Source organism: Xenopus laevis, chromosome 5S, assembly GCF_017654675.1.
Source record: "Xenopus laevis strain J_2021 chromosome 5S, Xenopus_laevis_v10.1, whole genome shotgun sequence".
Lineage (NCBI taxonomy): Eukaryota > Metazoa > Chordata > Amphibia > Anura > Pipidae > Xenopus > Xenopus laevis.
Genome location: NC_054380.1, coordinates 104,541,965 through 104,560,903, shown reverse-complemented (window position 1 = coordinate 104,560,903; position 18,939 = coordinate 104,541,965). Strand labels below are relative to the sequence as shown.

Sequence of the window (18,939 nt, the reverse complement as noted above, 5' to 3'; positions counted from 1 at the left end):
GTTTTCGACCTTTGCCCTTGTCGGAAGGGTCGAAAAAAGGGCCTCCTCTTGAAGGGGGGTCTCTTGGGTCTGGTTTGAGGAAGTAGAGTACTCTTTCCTCCAGTCGCCTGAGAAATGATCTTGTCCAATTCGGCTCCGAAGAGGAGCTTGCCTTGAAAGGGAATGCTGACTAGAGAGCGCTTGGACGTTAGATCAGCAGACCACGACTTTAGCCACAAATATCTGCGAGCGGCTACAGAGTGGGCTGAAGCTTGGGCCACCATCCGTGCTGCGTCAAGTGCTGCGTCTCCGATGTAGGTCGTAGCATCAGCAATTTGGGAAAGGATGTTGTCAGTAGTTGGATCTTCGGATCCTATGAGTTGTGCCGCCTGTTCCACCCAGATCTCCATGGCCTTGGCCACCCAAGCGATAGCGAAGATGGGTCGGAAGGCCGAGCCGGAAGCTGTAAATGAGGATTTGCAGAAACCCTCTAGGCGCTTGTCTATAGGGTCTTTGAAAGCCGCTGCGTCGGCGACAGGAATGGTGGTATTTCTTGACAATCTGGAGACGGGAGGATCAACCGCTGGAGGTGAAGACCAGAGATCAATGCATTCCTTAGGAAAAGGGTAGGTTTGGGTGAATCTTTTGGAAAGTTGTACTCTGTGATCAGGGTTTTTCCATTGCGACTTGATAATTTCGTCGAGCTGATCGTATGCAGGGAACAGGCATGAGCTCTTCTTGTGTCGCTTAAAGATGTTCTTTGCCGGTTCAGGCGGGGGAGAAGCTTCCTCAATGTTAAGCGTGTTGAGAACTGCTTGAATAAGGCCTTCCACTTCCCCTTGGGTTCTGGGAGTGTCTATGTCGGGATCAGGGTGGTCCTGATCCGAGTCCTCGGCTGATAGGACTTGACCCTCTTCGTCAGATGGAGAAAGGATCTCCCCGGGGGAGTCTGAAGGAGAAGGGGCCTGGCGCTTAGACTTCCCTAGACGTTGTTGAGAATGGGAAGGTTGTGATAAGTGCTCGAGAACTCTGTCTAAGGTCTCGGGAATGCGGGCCAGATGTTGGATGCCTGCGAGTGAGAGGGAGAGAGCCCTAAGTATATCAGGGTCCGAAGTACTAGCCTGAGGTAGAGGTGGTATATTGGATTTTCTGCAGGCCCCACACAATGAGTCAGCCGAGGCTGAAGAAAATTTAGTTGTACAATTTGAGCAGGCTAAAAAAGAGACCTGCGGGTGAGGTTGAGCCGAGGACTTAGTGGTCCTGGGCTCTTCTGCCTTGTTAGCCATATTGCTCCTTCGTGGGAAACAGTTAGGAGTATAGGAAAAAGTCCCAATTAAAATTCCGTAAAAAACCCTTTTTTTTTTTTTTTTTTATATATATATGAGGCAGGGGAATCGGCCTCCGTTAGACAGAGGTATGGCTGTGGGAATTCTCCAGGCAAGTGTGGTCTGTGGAGAAAAATAACAGAGGTATGAATGGGGGCCCAGTGGGTCCATCTACTCTGGAAGTATTAGGCATAGCATGTAGCAACAGAATGCAAAGTCGCCCAAGCATCCACATAGCCTGTTCAGAGGCATAGAAGTGGTATAGAAATGTATAGATATATATATATATATAATATACATGTATATAGATATAAACATGACCATGCATAAGTATAAATAGTCATAGCCCAGCATAGATGGCAGAAGCAGAAGCGCAGGAGGGAAGCGCGCGTGTAGGCTGAGCGGCGAGAGAGAGTGAGACAGGGATAATATATATATACACATATTGGGCCAGAGGCTATGGATCGCCGAGAGAATAGACAGTACCGTGCGGAGAGGATCCGGTAGTAGACTGCAGCGTCGGCTTGTGGCAGTGTGCGCCTGGCGGGAAGGGAGCTGGGCGGAAACGGAAGTGGGTGGAAAGATGCGATGGAACGCAATGCGTTCCACCAGCAAAAGGGCGCGCATCCCGAACTCGAAGAGGAAGAGAGAGAGAGAAGGGCGGGAGGTGAGGTGAAACGCATGCGTTCCACACAGAACAAACGGCAGTAGAGCCAGTAGGGAGCCTTACAGAAAAGGGGGGCAGACAGTAGAGAGGGTGCAGGAGAGTGGACTAAAAATAGGGTACTCACCATTAGAAAGTTGCCAGCTGAGTTGTGCCCTATGGATTACTTCCCCTAGGAATAAGAGACACACATATAAATATATATATATATATATATATATACACGGTTGTGAAATATATACATATATATATATGTGAGCAATTATACTGTTATACACCCGGGTGGATGCATACCGCTGATGCAGACCTCCGTAGAGCGGGAAAGCAGCGTAGGGGGGTGAGGAGCCAGCCTGCAGACCTCCGAAGAGCGGGAAGGCTAAAGGGCGGATAGTGTGCAGCTGGAGAGGCGCTTGAGTGAATCAGTGGCCCCTGTGTGTGTGGCGTGACCTTAGGCCTGGGGCCCTGATCAGTGCTCCAGCCACAAGAAGTGAAAAAGCGTGTCGTCTCCTTCTGAGGACACTAAAAGAAACTGAGGTTTGTAGGAGGAGGCAGGGGATGAAGCCCAGGGCAGGAGGAGGAGTCTTATTTTGCAACATAGTGTCCATCTCCAGCTGCAGGATCTTCATCCCCACGGTGCCTGTGTCCCCCAATTAGGCAAGAGAAAATTGAGCATATACAAGTATTGGACCCTGTTATCCAGAATGCTTGGGACTTGGGATTTTTTTTGGATAATGGGTCTTTCTAGAATTTGAATCTCAGTATTTTATCTACCAAAATTAATTTAAACATTAATGAAACCCCAATAGGATTGTTTTTGCTTAGTTGGGATAAAGTATAATGTACAGTTTTATAATTAAAGAGAAAAAAAAAAGTTGTTTTGATTAAAATGGAGTCTATGGGAGATGGCCTTCTCATAGCTTTCTGGATAACAGGTTTCTTGATAACCAATCTCATACTTTTTTTAGATCAAATGGTAAATGTCATGTTTCCTTACAGAAATAGCTCATTCTTACCTGCCTGCACGGCCTTTCCTTTGCTTGGCATTGGCATGGCTAACCCATTCTGCAGTCATTGTGCTGATGTTATTTTGTGTATCGTAGTGGGTCTCTTTTATTTTTCCTCCATCAATTACATGCACAACATCATCTATAGTAATACTGCAACAAAGTGGAGAGAGAACAGTCTTAAAAAAACTAACAACTGGAATGGCTATAGATCCATGCAAAATAAATGATGCACACTGAATAAAGATTCCATTTGGGGATTTTTTTTAAAATTATATTATTTAAACCTTTCACAAACATAAAACATAGAAATTGTAAGATCGACAGTGATCTCACAAGTACAAGTTGTTGCCAGTAATAGAAGTAATTGTCACTATGTATATTTTCCTTTTTTCTGTTTTAGCAGTTATCCAGTGTTTGTATTTACCCAAATCTAAATAAACTGACCTCGACAGACCAACTTCTAACATAGCTCCCCTGTTTTAAACACAATTATGCACATGATGCAGAGATTTAAAACAGTGAAAGGCCAAGATTAGAGTATGCAGTGACATAAATAAGCAGCTTACTAATAGAAAATCTGAGTAGTAAGTAGACAAAAGTTTAAAACAGACCTTCCCAAAGCTGCATGCTTACTTACACCAAATAAACGTTACATGAGACTAGAAACTGCACTTTTTTTAAAACATAGGATAAAAAACTTAAAGCGGTAAATCAGTACATTTTTAATAGAAGTTTAATAATGTGAGAAGATTGGAACTGTATTGACCATGTAATTAACAGCGGTTTTCAGGTTTTATATTAAACCAGTTCCTTATTATCTGTAGTGTGTATTTACCTTGTCTCTGCAATATTGGTGGCAATTACAATTTTTCTCACTCCTGGTGGCGGCCTTTTAAAAACCTATAAGTAAAATTAAGATTTCATTTGAAATAATGTTTCCAGCTTTTATATTAAAAATAACATCACATATTGAATAAAGGCCTCTTTTGCACAAATCAGGTACATTTAGGAATGTCCATCAAGAGGCTTGAGGAACTTGTCGACTGAATCCAGCAACCTTGAATATTAAGGTCTGGGACTAGGACAGATATATGATGTATGTTTGTGTGTAGTACTACTGCTGTAAGCTTATATTCTAAAATGTTATCCTATGTTAGTAGAAGGTTACAGTTGGATTAGATTTTCTAATCGAACAGTGGTTCTGACAGTTATTGTACAGATTATCGCATCGAACTGCTTGCAACACCACCCAGAAATCACATCCACTATTGAAAATGATCTTACTTCTTTTCAACTGCCAAGATCAGTCATTTAGAATTTGTTGTGACTATTACGATACAACCATATAGAGATGTACAATGCATTTAACAATACATACCTCTTTCTGGTTTACAGTGGGCATCAGGGAATGCAAAGGAATAATAATAAATTTATCTAGGAAAAAAAAAACATAATATTAAAATAAACAACTAAACATAGCCAGCAAAGGTTTTACAGTTCAGCCTTTAAAGGGGTTGATCACCTTCGAAACACTTTTTTAGTTCAGTTGCTTACAGATTGTTCAAGAGAAATAAATGTTTTTTTTTTCCAATTGCTTTGCATCTTTTATTTTGTACGTTTTTTTCCCAAATTCAAGTGTTCTTGACTCTGATGTTTCAGTCTGCTCGGTGCAGTGTTGGAAGGCTAAAAACCCATTTAAAACACAAAACATGGTTCTATACAATCTACCCTTTAAGCAGCGCACAAGCAAGTTATGACACAAACAAAAGAAAAAAACCTCTGGAGCGTACTGAATACGCAAATAAGTTTGTCGTCACTAAAAGCACTTGGCATGTTTAAAACTGAACAAAGATTTGTACATTTGTTTTTGCATACATTTACTCATGCTAGATTTACAGATGTAACCAGTGCAATTTTTGTATTGTAAAGAAAAGTAAATATGGCCATCATTTCTGCGGAGAAACAAGGTGAAAACATTCGCCCATCCCTACTCATGTGTATCATGTTTTCTATACTTATTATCATTATTCCCACATAACAAATGGGAAGGTATTTGCTTTTATATCTATATTCTTTTTATCGGTTTAATAAAAGAGAAGAAATTGTATTTATAGTTTATTACACTGCAAATGACCTGCATATGATATAAAAGGCCTTATGAAGCAAGTTCCTTTGTTCTGTACATGAACAATAAATATACACAGTAGCCACAAACCTTCCTATCTCATAGAGTTATGCATGTAAATTATGTATTGGAGCACAGTTGTGATTCTATTAATTAAACATATCCAAAATGGGTCCCAGTGATATTTTTTAATAGAGAGAAATGGCATTCAAACACATTTAACTAAGCAAGTACTATACATCATTTAAACCTAATTCAAAACTTCAATATGGACTACCAACCTTATTCCGACAGGCCACTTGTAAACTTTTAAGAAACACTGTGATAAAATGCTAGATGTACCTGATTTAAACATCACTTGTGACATGAGCAAATCATGCAAGGTGCTAATGTTGTCCCATCCAGGCAGAAAAACCAAGATTGCGCCATCCTGTTCATAATAAAAAAAGTATACAAGTTTAGCATTAGAAGTAGGTTTATTGGTCACCTAGGATTCAGGCAGCACCCAATACGAACAATATATGAGCAACACAAAAAGTACTAGGTAAAGAAATAATGCGAATGAAACTAATACAATGACATCTATCAAAACGCCATGCAAAGCTTTTACTCTGAATAAAGGTATGGGATACATTATCTGGAAACCCATTATCCAGAAAGCTCTGAATTATGGAAAGGCCACCTCCCATAGACTTCATTATAATCAAAGTGTGTAAGGCTGTTTACTCAGGTATGGTAAAGCATTCTGCAGAATAAATAAAGTGTTCTAGCTTGCACTATTGTGGCTAATCTATTGGCAATAAACTGCCTTTGTAACATTACTTCTCCTTTAATCCTTATTGAAAACAAAACCATCTTATTTGGTTTATTTACTGTTCACATGATTTTCTAGTAGACTTCAGGCATGTTATCTGGAAAGACCCAGGTCCTGAGCAGTCCCATACCTGTTGCCAGAAAAGGTCTTACTAGGCATGTATATGAATTTTAGTTCACTAAACACAGGGACTGTAATATGCACATCTAGTGAGATCTGGTCTCAAAAAACATTCAGTCTCCAACCAAGATGCCAGTCTGGAGGAGAAGCAATGCTTCTCTTTATGGGCATGGCTTCACACATGAATAAGAACCAAAAGAAAATACATAAAAGAAGAACTGCAAAAGGGATTTCTGGTGTGGAATTTGGGCACTGAAAGAACAAGTGGCCATGAAGCAAAGGAAGGTTTCAGTGAACTCTATATTTTTAATAAAGCATAGTGGTTGCAGTTAAACACAAAGAAACTATAATTCACAAGTAACTTTCTAAAGCAGCGCCAGGCAACCATCTTCTCTGTCTCACCCAGGCATCTCTTAGGACTTACACTTGTGCAGTAAAAACATTACAATTTTAAGCTACTGTGCATGCACAAGTCTAATTCTTTGCAGTGGATGCCTGCTGGAGGTAGTGAAGATGGTGACATGGAGCTACTTTAGCAAGTTCCGCAGACAGGTAGATTTTTCTCCATAGCGGATAAATGTCCCAGAAAAACTAGACAATAAATTCACTAGGTGGTGCTTCATATTTTGCCCCTCCCCCAGTGAATTCCGGTTTCCTTGTCCAATGTTTTCAGCGCTAATTATAAGCAAATTATTCAAATGCTGTTTAACTGTAACACTGTAACACTGTGAGGTGCAAGAGAGCCCAGTCCTGTGTACAGTTAGCTATAAATTTACATTTTTATAAATTCATCCAACTTTAACTTACATTTACTTAATTTCCCTTACCACCCACCAAAGAAACATCACTGACAAGATTAAAACACATAGCATTATATCAGCTGTTGAACAGTATACACTCACCTCTCCCTTCAGAACAATGAACCTTATGAGTTCTACAATAAGGTCAAGATCAACTTTTTCATCATCTGCAGTTTCCAGAGCTTCAATGGTACTTTGAGAGTATCTACATAAAATGTATTTAAAACATTAAGGATATAAACAGATACCCTGAGTAAGTTTAAAGCACTCTTATTAATGTTTTTCTGCAGTTTGTTTCCAATATCCTGAAGAGTTTATAAAATGAACGTTACCAAGGGTATACTATATAATATTTAGTGCCTTAAAGGGGTGGTTCACCTTTAAGTTAACTTTTAATATGTTATAGAATGTCCAATTCTAGGCAAGTTTTGATTACTTATTTTCTTAAGTTTTTGAATTATTTGCCTTCTTTTGACTCATTTCAGTTTTAAAAATGGGGGTCGCTCACCCCATCTAAAAAAAAACAACCAAATGCTCTGTAAGGTTGCAATTGTTGTTGCTACTTTTTATTACGCATCTTTCTATCCAGGCCTCTTCTATTCATATTCAAGTCTCTTATTCAATAAATGCACAGTTGCCAGGATAATTTGGGCCCCAGCAACCAGATGGCTGAAGTTGCAAACTTGAGAGCTGCTGAATAAAAATCTAAATAACTCAAAAACCACAAATAATAAAAAATTGAAAACCAAATGCAAATTGTCTCAGAATATCACTCCCTACATCATACTAAAAGTTAATTTATAGATGAACAACCCCTTTAACTACAGTGATACCATGTGGCAACTACCATGCAATGGGATGTAGATCTGGCAGATCCTGCCACTGGTTCCAAGTTTAGTGAGTTTAACAAGTATATGCCCCATATACCATGTTTATTTGGGTTAAAGCCCTCAATTCTACATGTACTGGATCTGAAAACCATAAATGCCACTTACCACAATGGTAAACTATTTTAAGCTGGCCAAAGACGCAAAGATTTGATCGTACGATTTTCGGACCGTATGTGGAGAGTCCCGACATTTTTCGTCCGGCGGAGATAGGTCATTTGGTCGATCGGACAAGTTAAAATATTTCTGTCAGCGATATCTCTGCGTGTATTGTCGATCGTACGATTTTCAGAGGGAGAGCGTCACTAGCTTTGGTTGGACAGAACTTTCGTACGATTGCTGTCAGGTGCAGAACATCGGTTGATCTGTTCTTTTGTACTTTATTTGATCGGAATGGTTAGTGGCAGGTCGGGAGATGGGAAAGTCCGATTGTACGATGATTCGTACGATCGGATGTTTGTGTCTATGGCCAGCTTTAGGCTTCTACTGGTAGAATATAAATTGTAAATCTGACCACACTGGGGAATTTTGCCCATTGTTAATAAATTAGTCCCAAATGTCTGGTACATTGTGTTACCTAAACAGACAAAGATCCAATATAATGGCAAAACAATTGCATTTGGGATTATTAAAATCTCTCTTTTTTGAAGATTTTAGGCACAGGGTTACAAATGACTTGTTTTGTTTAATCTGTACTTTAGATAGAATTAAAAAGTAAGGGAGAATCTTACTTGGTCTGCAGTTTCCGTACAAAGTCAGGCCAGCGCTCCCTGTACAGCTCCTCCTTTTGCTCCTTCTCAGGACGAATCATTCGCCCTTGCATAAATCGTTTCTTCCACCGGGGCCTCCGATCACTATCCTTTGGCATGTACCTTTAGCAGTAAAGGTTGTACATACAAATAATCAAGAATTTAAAATGCTAGAAGATTATTTTTACAATATGTAAATACCTAGCAAAAAGAAAAAGGATTGAGTGAATAAAAGATAAACAATAACAATAAAAACAAAACAAGCCTAAGTTGGCCCATGTGCATACTGTCAGCCGATACAGTCTTGATTAAAATGGCTGTGAATCAAAATGTTAAAAAAAACGAAAAAAAAACTATTTTGCACTATAATCGAATATCTGTCAATGGGAAAGCTTAATTCAGTCTGAAAACAATCTACAAACAGTTTTGAATATTCCATTCAATACTATTATGACGTGAGATCATGTAGAGCACATATCAATATTATAGATTATAGGCCTATACATAACTATAGATCTATATTAAAGTTTTAATAAGCATATTAAACACGTATAAATTGTACATACCGAACCATTTCTATAACATCTTCAAGGAGGTACTCTTTAACAGGGTAAGTAAACCCAGGAATGTGCAGCATTGGACAGTTCTCTATAAAAGTTGACAGGAATATCAGATATTTTGCAGACAATATACTCAATCATCCAGGCAAATTCTGAAACCTTGACCTTACAGTGACAAAACAATGTACTTATAGGCAAAATTTAAGATCTGTATATTTCCCTATGAAATGAAACAAGGTGACTTACTGTGTTAATAGAACAAACCCTTTCTGTAAATTTACATGTGGGCCACTGTTAGATGCCTTGTCTGAGCTTATTCTTCAATCAGTTACATAGATAATTTTAAAGGGGACCCAGTCACCCGAAAAAATGATTCCAAATCCTATTTTAGAACATTAGTCAAGCAAAAAGAGCTTTAATTACACTATATAAATTATTTGAATATTGTTTCTTTCGGTCTGGGAATAAATAATTATAGCAAGGAAGCAGGAGCCATTTTGTGGACACTGTTATTAAGACAAGCCTTGCTGTAATAAGTATTTGGATTTCATGTTTAATTTGAAAAGGACTTTTATTATACAGATTTTTATGTCTGGGTGACAGGTCCTCTTTAAGATAAAAAAGGATAACTCTTCAGAAAGCTTGATTGTAAGCTCTGAAGAGCAGGTCCCTGTTAACCTTGTGTATCAGTTCGCATTTGTATGTAGTCTGTAGTCTGTTTGATATACAAACCCCTCTAATGAACAGCACTACAGAATATTTTGCCATTTCATAAATGTTTGTCAATATTCTTACAAGGGTCTCTGCCAAAAACATTGATCCACATTAAAAGGTTTTTAAGATTGCCATTAGAGAATGCCTTAGTGGAGGCTAAGGTTGCCACCTTTTTGTAATTTAGTTACCGGCTGGTGGGGGGTGGGAAGAAAAAGGGGTGGGTGTGATGTCAAAAGGGGCAGGACTATGATGTAAAAGAGGCGGGACCACGGTGCAGAGCTGTGTGACATCGAAAAGGGCCGGGGCTATGACATAAAAAGGGGTGGGCTGCGGCGCGGACCTGTGAAGACAGAGGACAAAAGCTAAGTTTTACAGGGGATTGGGGGGTGGCCCGAGAGGGTCTTTTTAAGGGTATTACAAATTTACCGGCAGCTACATTGCCGGTAAATTTGTAATACCAGCGCCGGCCTTGGCAGGTGTTTTACCGGCTAGGTAAAATACCGGCCGGGTGGCAACCCTAGTGGAGGTAATGTAGATTCATGTGAAGGTTCTAGGCAGATGGCAATCACTATTTTCAATTTATTTAAAAGGGAACATAAGTAACAAAAATAACTGCCAGGTGTCTCTTTGAATGTTTATAGAGGTTGTGGTGAGGCATAAAATCTCAGTGTGTTATTACCAGAGACACGGAACTAACCAAAATACTGTGAGAACTTCTCTGCATTCAAAGTGGCACTCATCAAAATGACTTTCAAATCCGACCTCAAGGTTAGAAGATCTTTAACAATTGCCATGAGAACATCAGACTGAAGGTTCCTCTCATGTATTTCATCTATAACAATATGACTGACATTGGCCAAGTGCCTGCAACAAGAGAGCTCTGCTTAAGAAGAAGACAGGTGGAATTGATGCACTTAATTTGCTTAAAATACATGGACTTACGGGTCTGACTGGAGCCACTGTATCACAATTCCAGTTGTGCAATATAATATAGAACCTTGTCTCCGTGGCATTTGACTAAAAAAGAAGCAGGCAAACTATGAGAATATGCACTCAACATTGTTGCAATGTAGTTAATGGGGTGGTTCATCTTTGAATTAACTTTTAGTATGTTATAGAACGGCCAATTCTAAGCAACTTTTTAACTGGTCTTCATTTTTTTTTTTTGAATAAAAAGCTAAATAACTCAGAAACCACAAATGAAATGAAAACCAATTGCAATTTGTCTCAGAATATCACGCTCTACCTTATACTAAAAGTTAACTTGAAGGTGAACAACCCCTTTAAACACCAAGGACAGGAAACCATGATTACAGCAGGGGTTGATATGGTGAATGGAAACGGAATACTGAGCACACTGTTTACTACATGTAGTCAGAGGATTAAACAGTTCTATACATAATTAAGAACAATGTTGAATAATTGATACAAGATAGATAGGCTTACTATATCAGTATATTTGAGCAGGCTTTCAATCAGAAATAAAATTAAATTTTACTGCATATTTAAGTTCCCTGATAACTGGTTTGCTAAGAAACAAGCAATATCTGGTATTCGGTAGTCCAAATTGCTATGAGGCAGAAGCAGCACTAGGAAGCAGCCTAAAATCCACATAGCTCCAACTCCCTTTTTACTATATAGTGAAGGGCAGGACCAGAATATACTAATAATTACCTTTCAAGACGGATTTGGTATCCTGTACTGTTTTCTCTTCCGCAAGTTTCTCCTCTTTCCGCTGCCACACGTTCTGCCACCTTTGTGTAAAATGGACAAAGCATTATCAGATTGGTTGAAGTGACCCTGACAACTGCAACAAATATTTTCATTGAACTAAACTGTGAAGTAGTTTCTCCCAATAGAAACAATCATTGTTTTTTCTTCCTCCAACCCCCTTTTTTTAAAGATGAAATTTACCTTTATATTTTGAATATGTTACACAGCAGTTATTTTAAGCAACATATCAATACATTTTATTCATTCCTTATGCTTACTTAATCATAAGCCTGACGTTTTTCCAGCCTGAAACTAAAAAGGTTCTCTGGTTGCCAGTGTCACAGACAGCAGAAATATAACACAGTTTCTCACTTTTGCGATGTCTTGTTTTTTTTTTTATTGCATATCTTTCGCTTCAAGCCTTTAACGCATTCTCTATAGATTGTAAACAGCTATAAATCGGAAACACTCAATGGTTTATTTTCAAGTGACGATCCATGATAATAGTGCACCAGTGTTTGGAGGCAATTGACAGCCAATTTCAAGTGTTTTGCCCCCCCCACCACCCATCTGTGGAGATACAAAACACCCTTGCAATGCAAAGCTCAAAACTACCCCATGTACCAGTGACCTTAACATTTCCTTTATGACATTCTATTTTTTTTAAACAAGCCTATGCAAGCTTTCCTAATAGCAGTCTTCAAAATCTTAGATCAATCACAACAAACCTCATCAAACCTACCTCTTAACAATCCTTTGATTTATAATTACACATTAGAACAGTCTTTTACACAGCCCTTCTTATAACCAGCCTTTGCCACTTGTCAATAGTACATCTATCTTTCTGTCAGTTTTGTATTTCTGCTCCAACAGCTGCTGTACTAATGTTGAACAATACTGTTGTACTGTACTATACTACCTCAGAACTTAGGGGAAGATTTTAACGAAATGTGAAATGAGAGCTCACTACAGAAAGACTCACTTTGTCTTAATCTAGCTTTCGCCCATTGCTAAATACCCTCCTATATGAATGAATAGAAAGCGGGGTGAGCTCTAAATTCACACTACCCCTTGGTGTACAACTCAAGCTACCAGATGGATTTATATTGTCTATAAATCAGTCAAGCTGTGTGTCCAGCCATAATCCTAAATAAATTAATGCTAACCTTTTATTGGTTGATTCAAGTAGATATACACAAATTATAACTTGGGTATGCAAATGCAAACATAAAAGCCATGCCCAAGACTAACATATAATAATGAACATAAATAAGTTATTTTCTATAAATGGAATTAAAATTTAAAATAAAACTTTATCTGAGTGACCACTTGACTGAAGGGGATGTAAAGACATTTTTTTTTTTTTAAATGCATGCATAAATTCCTAGCACTAAATAAAACAACGTTGTACAAGCTTTTGTACCTGCTTTGTTATACAGGCGATCATTTCTGCAGCTTTCCCTCCTCTCATTTGATTGCAATCCACCGTGAAGTTCAGTGGACGCTGGCTGTCATACTACCTGGAGCTCTATGGGGCAGCAGCTCCTCAACAAGTATGTATATATGTGAGGTTTAGGCCACCCTTGACCCTTTCAGTAGTTATCAGCATCAAGTTAAGAGCCGGACATGATCAAGGGAGAGGATAAAAAGCGCAGAAATGATAGCCTGTATCATTTTTAACACACATTTATTACATAGTTGTTTCATTTAGTGCTAAGAATCTATACGTGCACTTTTAAAAATTTACTTTACATCTCCTTTGAGTATCCCTCAAATAAAAGTAAAGAAATCCGAGGTCTTACCGATATGGCACTAATCCTCCTGGGCTGTGTACATACAATGTAGCAAGAAGAACCTTTTCCCCTGTTGATATGGTCATCCAGAATAAACTGTGTTACTTGTGTAGTCTTACCACAGCCAGTTTCTCCACTAATAACGGTCACTTGATTTGAATTTATCATTTTAATTATCATCTAAAATCCAAGGAAATAAATAGTGTTCTTTAGTTAAACTGTTGTACATTTAAATAGCATATAACAACAAATGTCTAGCCACAACAGTAGAAGATATTTAATCGTTTTCTTACCTCCTTCATACCGTAGGAAGGCAACTTCTCACGAAATGTCTAGAAAGCAAGGCAAAATAAATAAGCACTATTATTGGTTACTGAATGAAGGATATTTTTTTATTCCATTAAATGTTGAAATAGGTTATATTAAATTTACAGTATTTACTCTAATTATCTTACAACTCATTCGTTGCTAGTGGGCTTTGATATGTATTAATGCTTTCCAGTATTGAACAAGTGTATAAACCTGTGACAGGAAGTTGTCACTGTGCTGAAAGTAGACATAATAGCTATGAGACAGCACCTGCATTTCAAGATATTTATAATTTGTTCTCTTTTTCTGCATCTCTTCTCTAAGCTGTTGATCCAAATATGTGCCTGCTTCATTTTCCTCAGCAGCATATTCAGAATCCCAATCATGATCCTTTACTTCAGATGATGCTGGCTGCCTTAATTGAGGAGACACGTTGTTTCTGAAAAAAAAATTTTTTTTATATAAACTTTGATAGGATGAATGTTTGTTAGAAACGGTAGCCCTTACATTATCTTTAGCCAGAATCTATAACCCATAAGGAAGCCAAAATCTTCATAATTTTGCACACCTTACACCAATGCCCTTTGTGGCGCAAAATGTATAGAGTAAAAGAAAACAAACATGTCTGCAGTAAATAGTTATAAGAATAACATACCGTTCATTCTCAGTAGCCCACCAGGATCCTTTAGAGCAACTTGACCTTTCATTGTTATTCTGTGCCTGCACAGAGTTCAGCAGTCGAGCAATATGTTTCTCCCTGGATTCATCCATTTTTACAACAGCTCTCTAGAAAAGAAAACAAAAAAAATGTTTGTTTAGCACATAGAATGTGTGATGATCAAAACTCAAGTTTTGTAATAAATTCCTTTCACATAAAAGATTGATGTTACCTCAAAATGTTTTTAGATCTATTTTAGTTTTCTAGTTTTGTTTTCAGCAGAAAACTGCACCAGACTTCTTCTTTCTTCAAATTTCCTGGGGCAGACGCATGCGCAGTAGAATGAAAAAGCCTACTTTTTAGTTAAAGTTTGGCTTTTCACTTTAATGTGCATGCGCAGCCATAGGACGAAAGAAAGAAGAAGCTGGAAGAGAAGTGCTCTGTGGTGTTCACAGGAATAACCCCGGGACGGTGCAGTTTTCATCAGATAGGAGCCCGGGGATTCAGGTAAGTAAACATTTGGCAGCCCCAGGTGCTAAATGACTTTTCTTCTTCTTGCATGTAGGTACTGTTTCTTAATGTGGTGAAGACTATCAAATGCATCAGATAATTGAAGAGCAGTTGCTGCCACTTGTTTATCTGTACCTACAGTGGTGCCTGGACCTTTGTGAACTTTTAATATTTTTATATGAATGTGACCAAAACTTCATCTGATTTTCAAATATAATCTTGCAACCTTTTCCAGCTTTATGGGCATCAACAACTCTATTTTCTGAGGTCCTCAGATGCCTCCTTTGTTCGCACCAAGATAAATATCCACAAATGTGATGTATGTGTGATCAGGCTTTGCTGGATGCCCTTCTTTAAATAAAACCGGATTGTCATCCCATTGGCTGAAAACACCATACTATGATTTTTCTTTCAAATTATATGATAAAGTATTCACTTACTTTTGTCACACGTAGATATTCATTTTTTTACAATAAATACATGACAATGTTTTCTTCCTCTACTTTTAGAACTTGTCAGATGATGTTTTAGGTCAAATACATATAAAAATACATAAAATGTAATGGGTTCATGAACTTTCAAGCACCACAGTATGTCCTATCAATGATTGCTACAATATGCTTACGTATACATCAGGCAACATCTATAAAATGGTAATATAGACTGCACTGCACAAAAAGAGTTCTGCCAAAAAAAACGTTTTGACCGAGAGGTCATGTGATTATTACAAAGTTTGTAAACAAATCGACAAGCCCTCGTGGTTTTAGGCACACTGGAAACAAAGCGGGAGTATATTTCTGTTTAGACTGATAATCTTGTAAGGCTTCTAGCTATACTTCAATCAGAAGCAACCCATATATGAATACAGGCAGCAGGTATACTCCTTCATAATGAAATTCTAAAACCACTTTTATCCCATTTGCAAATCAATATTCTGTGCCTGGCAGGACACTGATCTATGAAAATTTAGACACTATTACTGCAACTATCACATCTGTCCACTTTATATCACTTGCTACTTACCAGAACTTGGGGAAACAGCCTTCTGTTGGAAGATTTCAGCAATGACAAGTCAACATTAACTCCATTCTGTAAGTGATTAGTCGACCAGACTTTTGATAGCACTCTACTTGTGTTTTAGCTTTCGTTGTCCTTTAAAGGGGTGGTTCACATTTAATTTAACTAACTTTAGTATGCCACAGAATGGCCAATTCTAAGCAACTTTTCAATTGGCCTTCATTATTTATGTTTTATATTTTTTTTCATTATTAGCCTTGTTCTTCTAACTCTTGCCAGCTTTTGAATGGGGATCACTGACCCCATCTAAAAAAACAAATCCTCTGTAAGGCTACAAATGTATTGTTTTTACTATTTTTTTTTTATTACTCATCTTTCTATTCACACACTCCCCTATTCATAGACCAGTCTCTTCAAATCAAGGCATGATTGCTAAGGTAATTTGGACCCTGACTACCAGATGTTGCTCTCCGACCCCTTGGAAGTTGCTCCTAGCGGCCTCAAAGTAGATGCTAATTTTTGAATTTGGTTGCATAAATACCATGGGTACTGCCAAACAGAGCCTCCTGTAGGCTGCCAGTCTACACAGGGGATACCAAATAGCCAATTACAGACCATATTTGGCACCCCCAGGAACTTTTTGCATTTTTATGTTACCCTTTTACATATGAATGTGGCTCAGGGGTAAAGAAAAAAAAAAAAGGTTGGGGAACCCCTGTTCTAAAGCCTATTGGCTCCTTGTGCCATCTCTCTCAACCCTTGTGCACGTGGGACTGTATACTGGGACTTTTTGGATTGTTTTTTTCTTATGAGATTAAAGAAGTCACAAAACACCCTCTGTTCTGTTAAAGGTTGCCTTCAGATTAACCTCTTTTATAAACACATCTGTATCCAAATGGTGATTTTTATGGTTTTAGAAATACTAGCCTTTCTATGCTGCCTTTTTAAGTCTACAGCTGAAAATATGCTACAGTTGCTGCGGACAAATTCTTCTTGCTAAATTTACTTTTAAGGACCACTCACATTCATTTTCCACTCTGATTTCATTCCGACGCCATTACTCCCAAGTAACCAGATAACACATTGAGGGTAATGGGCACAGAGTACCTTTTGTGTCCTGCACTTAAATCTCCTCCAGTGTGGGACAATAAAATGTTGCGAGGGAAGTAAAACAAACTAATGGGCCACATAACATCAACACTTTAGGGTCAAGCAACTTTATGAATAAGACATTTTTCAAACATGTTATGGGGCAGATTTATCAAGGGTCGAGGTGAATTTTCGAACAAAAAAAAAAATAGAATTTCGAGCTAGGGAATAGTCAAAATTCAATTAGAATTTGAAGAATTCGAATATCGAAATTTATCATGTTCTGTCTCTTCAAAAATTCAACCTTTCGCCAACTAAAACCTGCCGAATTGCTGTTTTAGCCTATGGGGGGGCTCTTCTAGAACCTATTTGGAGCCAATTGGTGGACTTTGAAAAATCAAAGGTTTTTTTTGGGGAAAAACTTTGAATCTAATTCGACCGAATGCACTATTCCTTGGATTCATACGAATACAGACCTATTCGATCGAAAACAGACCTATTCGACCAAAAAAAAACTTTGACTTAATTTCAGTTGGTCTTTTTGAATTTCGAAGTTTTTTCAATTGGAAATTCGACCCTTGATAAATATGCCCCTAACTGTTCATCAGTCACTGGCCCCCAGCAGTCATACGATCTGCTATTTCGCTACAGGGGCAAACATCTGACTGGTTGCTATAGGTTACTAGACCTGCGCACTGTTGCAGCTATTAGAGCACATGACAAAGGGGTGCAGAAAGAATTGGGATGGGGAAGGAAGAGAAGGGAACACAAGTGTTTGCACAGAGGCTTATTAACTTATAGTAATGGTCACAGCTTTCACCCTCCCCAAACTACCTCCAGCCTCTCTTTTTCTTTGCTTTTATGGCCTTGTCTCCGGGCATACCATAAACCGATCTCCCGGCCTTTCAGATGTGGCGGGGGTTTCTCTCTTCTGCCACCTCTCGGATTCTCCACAGAGCCGCTTTCATACTGGGACGAAAAGCTTCTTGCTCTGCCCCGTCTGCCTCTGCCTCGTCCCCATCCTCTCCGCTGCTCGTAACTCATGCTTCACAGCCGCCTACTACAAAGCAGGAGTAGCGAAAGCCTGCAACAAGTATAAGTGAATGGATTTGAGCCTAAGCAGGCACCGTAGTATCGCCAGCAAAATTATTGCAATAAATGGTATAGCTCTATCGGCTTCCGTACCGGCTTCCGATTACACACATACGTAAATTTCATGCGTAAAGCCGGGTACGACGGCGTGATGCCAACATTTAGTAAAAAAAAAAAAAAAAAAAAAGAATAAAAAAAAAATCACACGTAGTTCTGATAAAACCATGCGTAATAATCTGATTAAAGCAGTTGGACCATATTTGAGCACTTTTTGTGTGACAACATTGCTGGCTTATTGCAGCTCACCAGTAGTATTAAAGAAGTATAAAAGGGAAGAAACACTTGAAGAGATAGACAAAATGTTTGTATTAAAAGCCTGAATAAAACCTACATGCCATGTGAATGAGTACACAGGTGTTGCTCAAAAGTTATTCTCAGTTCAATTTGAGAACAGGCCCATGTATCAGTAGTACCCTCAGTACAATAGTAACTTTACTCCTCCCAAGTATGCCGCATTAGGCGGGAAAGTCCCGATTTTACCTGCCTGTCCCGCCGTCCCGGATAGCAGGTGAAGATGTCCTGCTGTTCGAATCTTCCTTGCTCCTTCCGGGGGCAGTTTCCGGAGCGACGGAGGGGGGAGCACTTGTCTCCTTCGGCTCCTTCCGGCTTGCTTCTTCCGCTCGCGCTGCAGATTGTTTCTCTCCTTCCGGTGGGCGGTGCTTAGTCAGCGACGTCAGTCTTCTCTCTGCATCAGGACGTCACACTAGCAGCCGATTGGATGGTCTTTCTGGAGGATGTGCCAGCAGCTTGATTGATGATCACTCCCTCGGTCCTCTGCGCGTGTCAAGAAGGAATGTCTGGCTTTCTGTTCTGCTGCTTTGCAGTCTGCCAGGCTGTTCTTTTGTTCTGCTGCTGCTGCTGGAGGTGGGATTAGCTCAGGGGCCTCAGCACTGTGAACTGTGTCCCTGCTGCTGCTGCTTTGTGAAATCAACTGGAACTTTTCAGTAACTTCAA

At 38.9% G+C, this 18,939-nt stretch overlaps 1 protein-coding gene across 5 annotated transcripts in view; it reads right to left on the bottom strand.

Moving 5' to 3' along the window:
- Positions 1 to 18,662, bottom strand: part of dhx36.S (DEAH-box helicase 36 S homeolog) — a 38,095-nt gene extending 19,433 nt beyond the window's left edge. The window contains exons 1-16 of one of the 5 annotated variants that reach the window (XM_018265749.2): positions 18,466 to 18,662; positions 17,668 to 17,917; positions 14,215 to 14,345; positions 13,830 to 13,998; positions 13,544 to 13,582; positions 13,260 to 13,430; positions 11,419 to 11,498; positions 10,687 to 10,761; positions 10,442 to 10,608; positions 9,037 to 9,118; positions 8,453 to 8,593; positions 6,937 to 7,039; positions 5,443 to 5,530; positions 4,354 to 4,409; positions 3,811 to 3,875; positions 2,982 to 3,125 (exon numbers count right to left, since the gene is read on the bottom strand). In XM_018265749.2, the coding sequence (XP_018121238.1) occupies positions 2,982 to 3,125; positions 3,811 to 3,875; positions 4,354 to 4,409; positions 5,443 to 5,530; positions 6,937 to 7,039; positions 8,453 to 8,593; positions 9,037 to 9,118; positions 10,442 to 10,608; positions 10,687 to 10,761; positions 11,419 to 11,498; positions 13,260 to 13,430; positions 13,544 to 13,582; positions 13,830 to 13,998; positions 14,215 to 14,345; positions 17,668 to 17,877 (1,721 nt within the window). In that variant the 5' untranslated portion in view covers positions 17,878 to 17,917; positions 18,466 to 18,662. The other 4 variants (XM_041564925.1, XM_018265751.2, XM_018265750.2 and 1 more) reach the window with 4 other exon arrangements.
- Between the last annotated feature and the right edge of the window lie 277 nt (positions 18,663 to 18,939).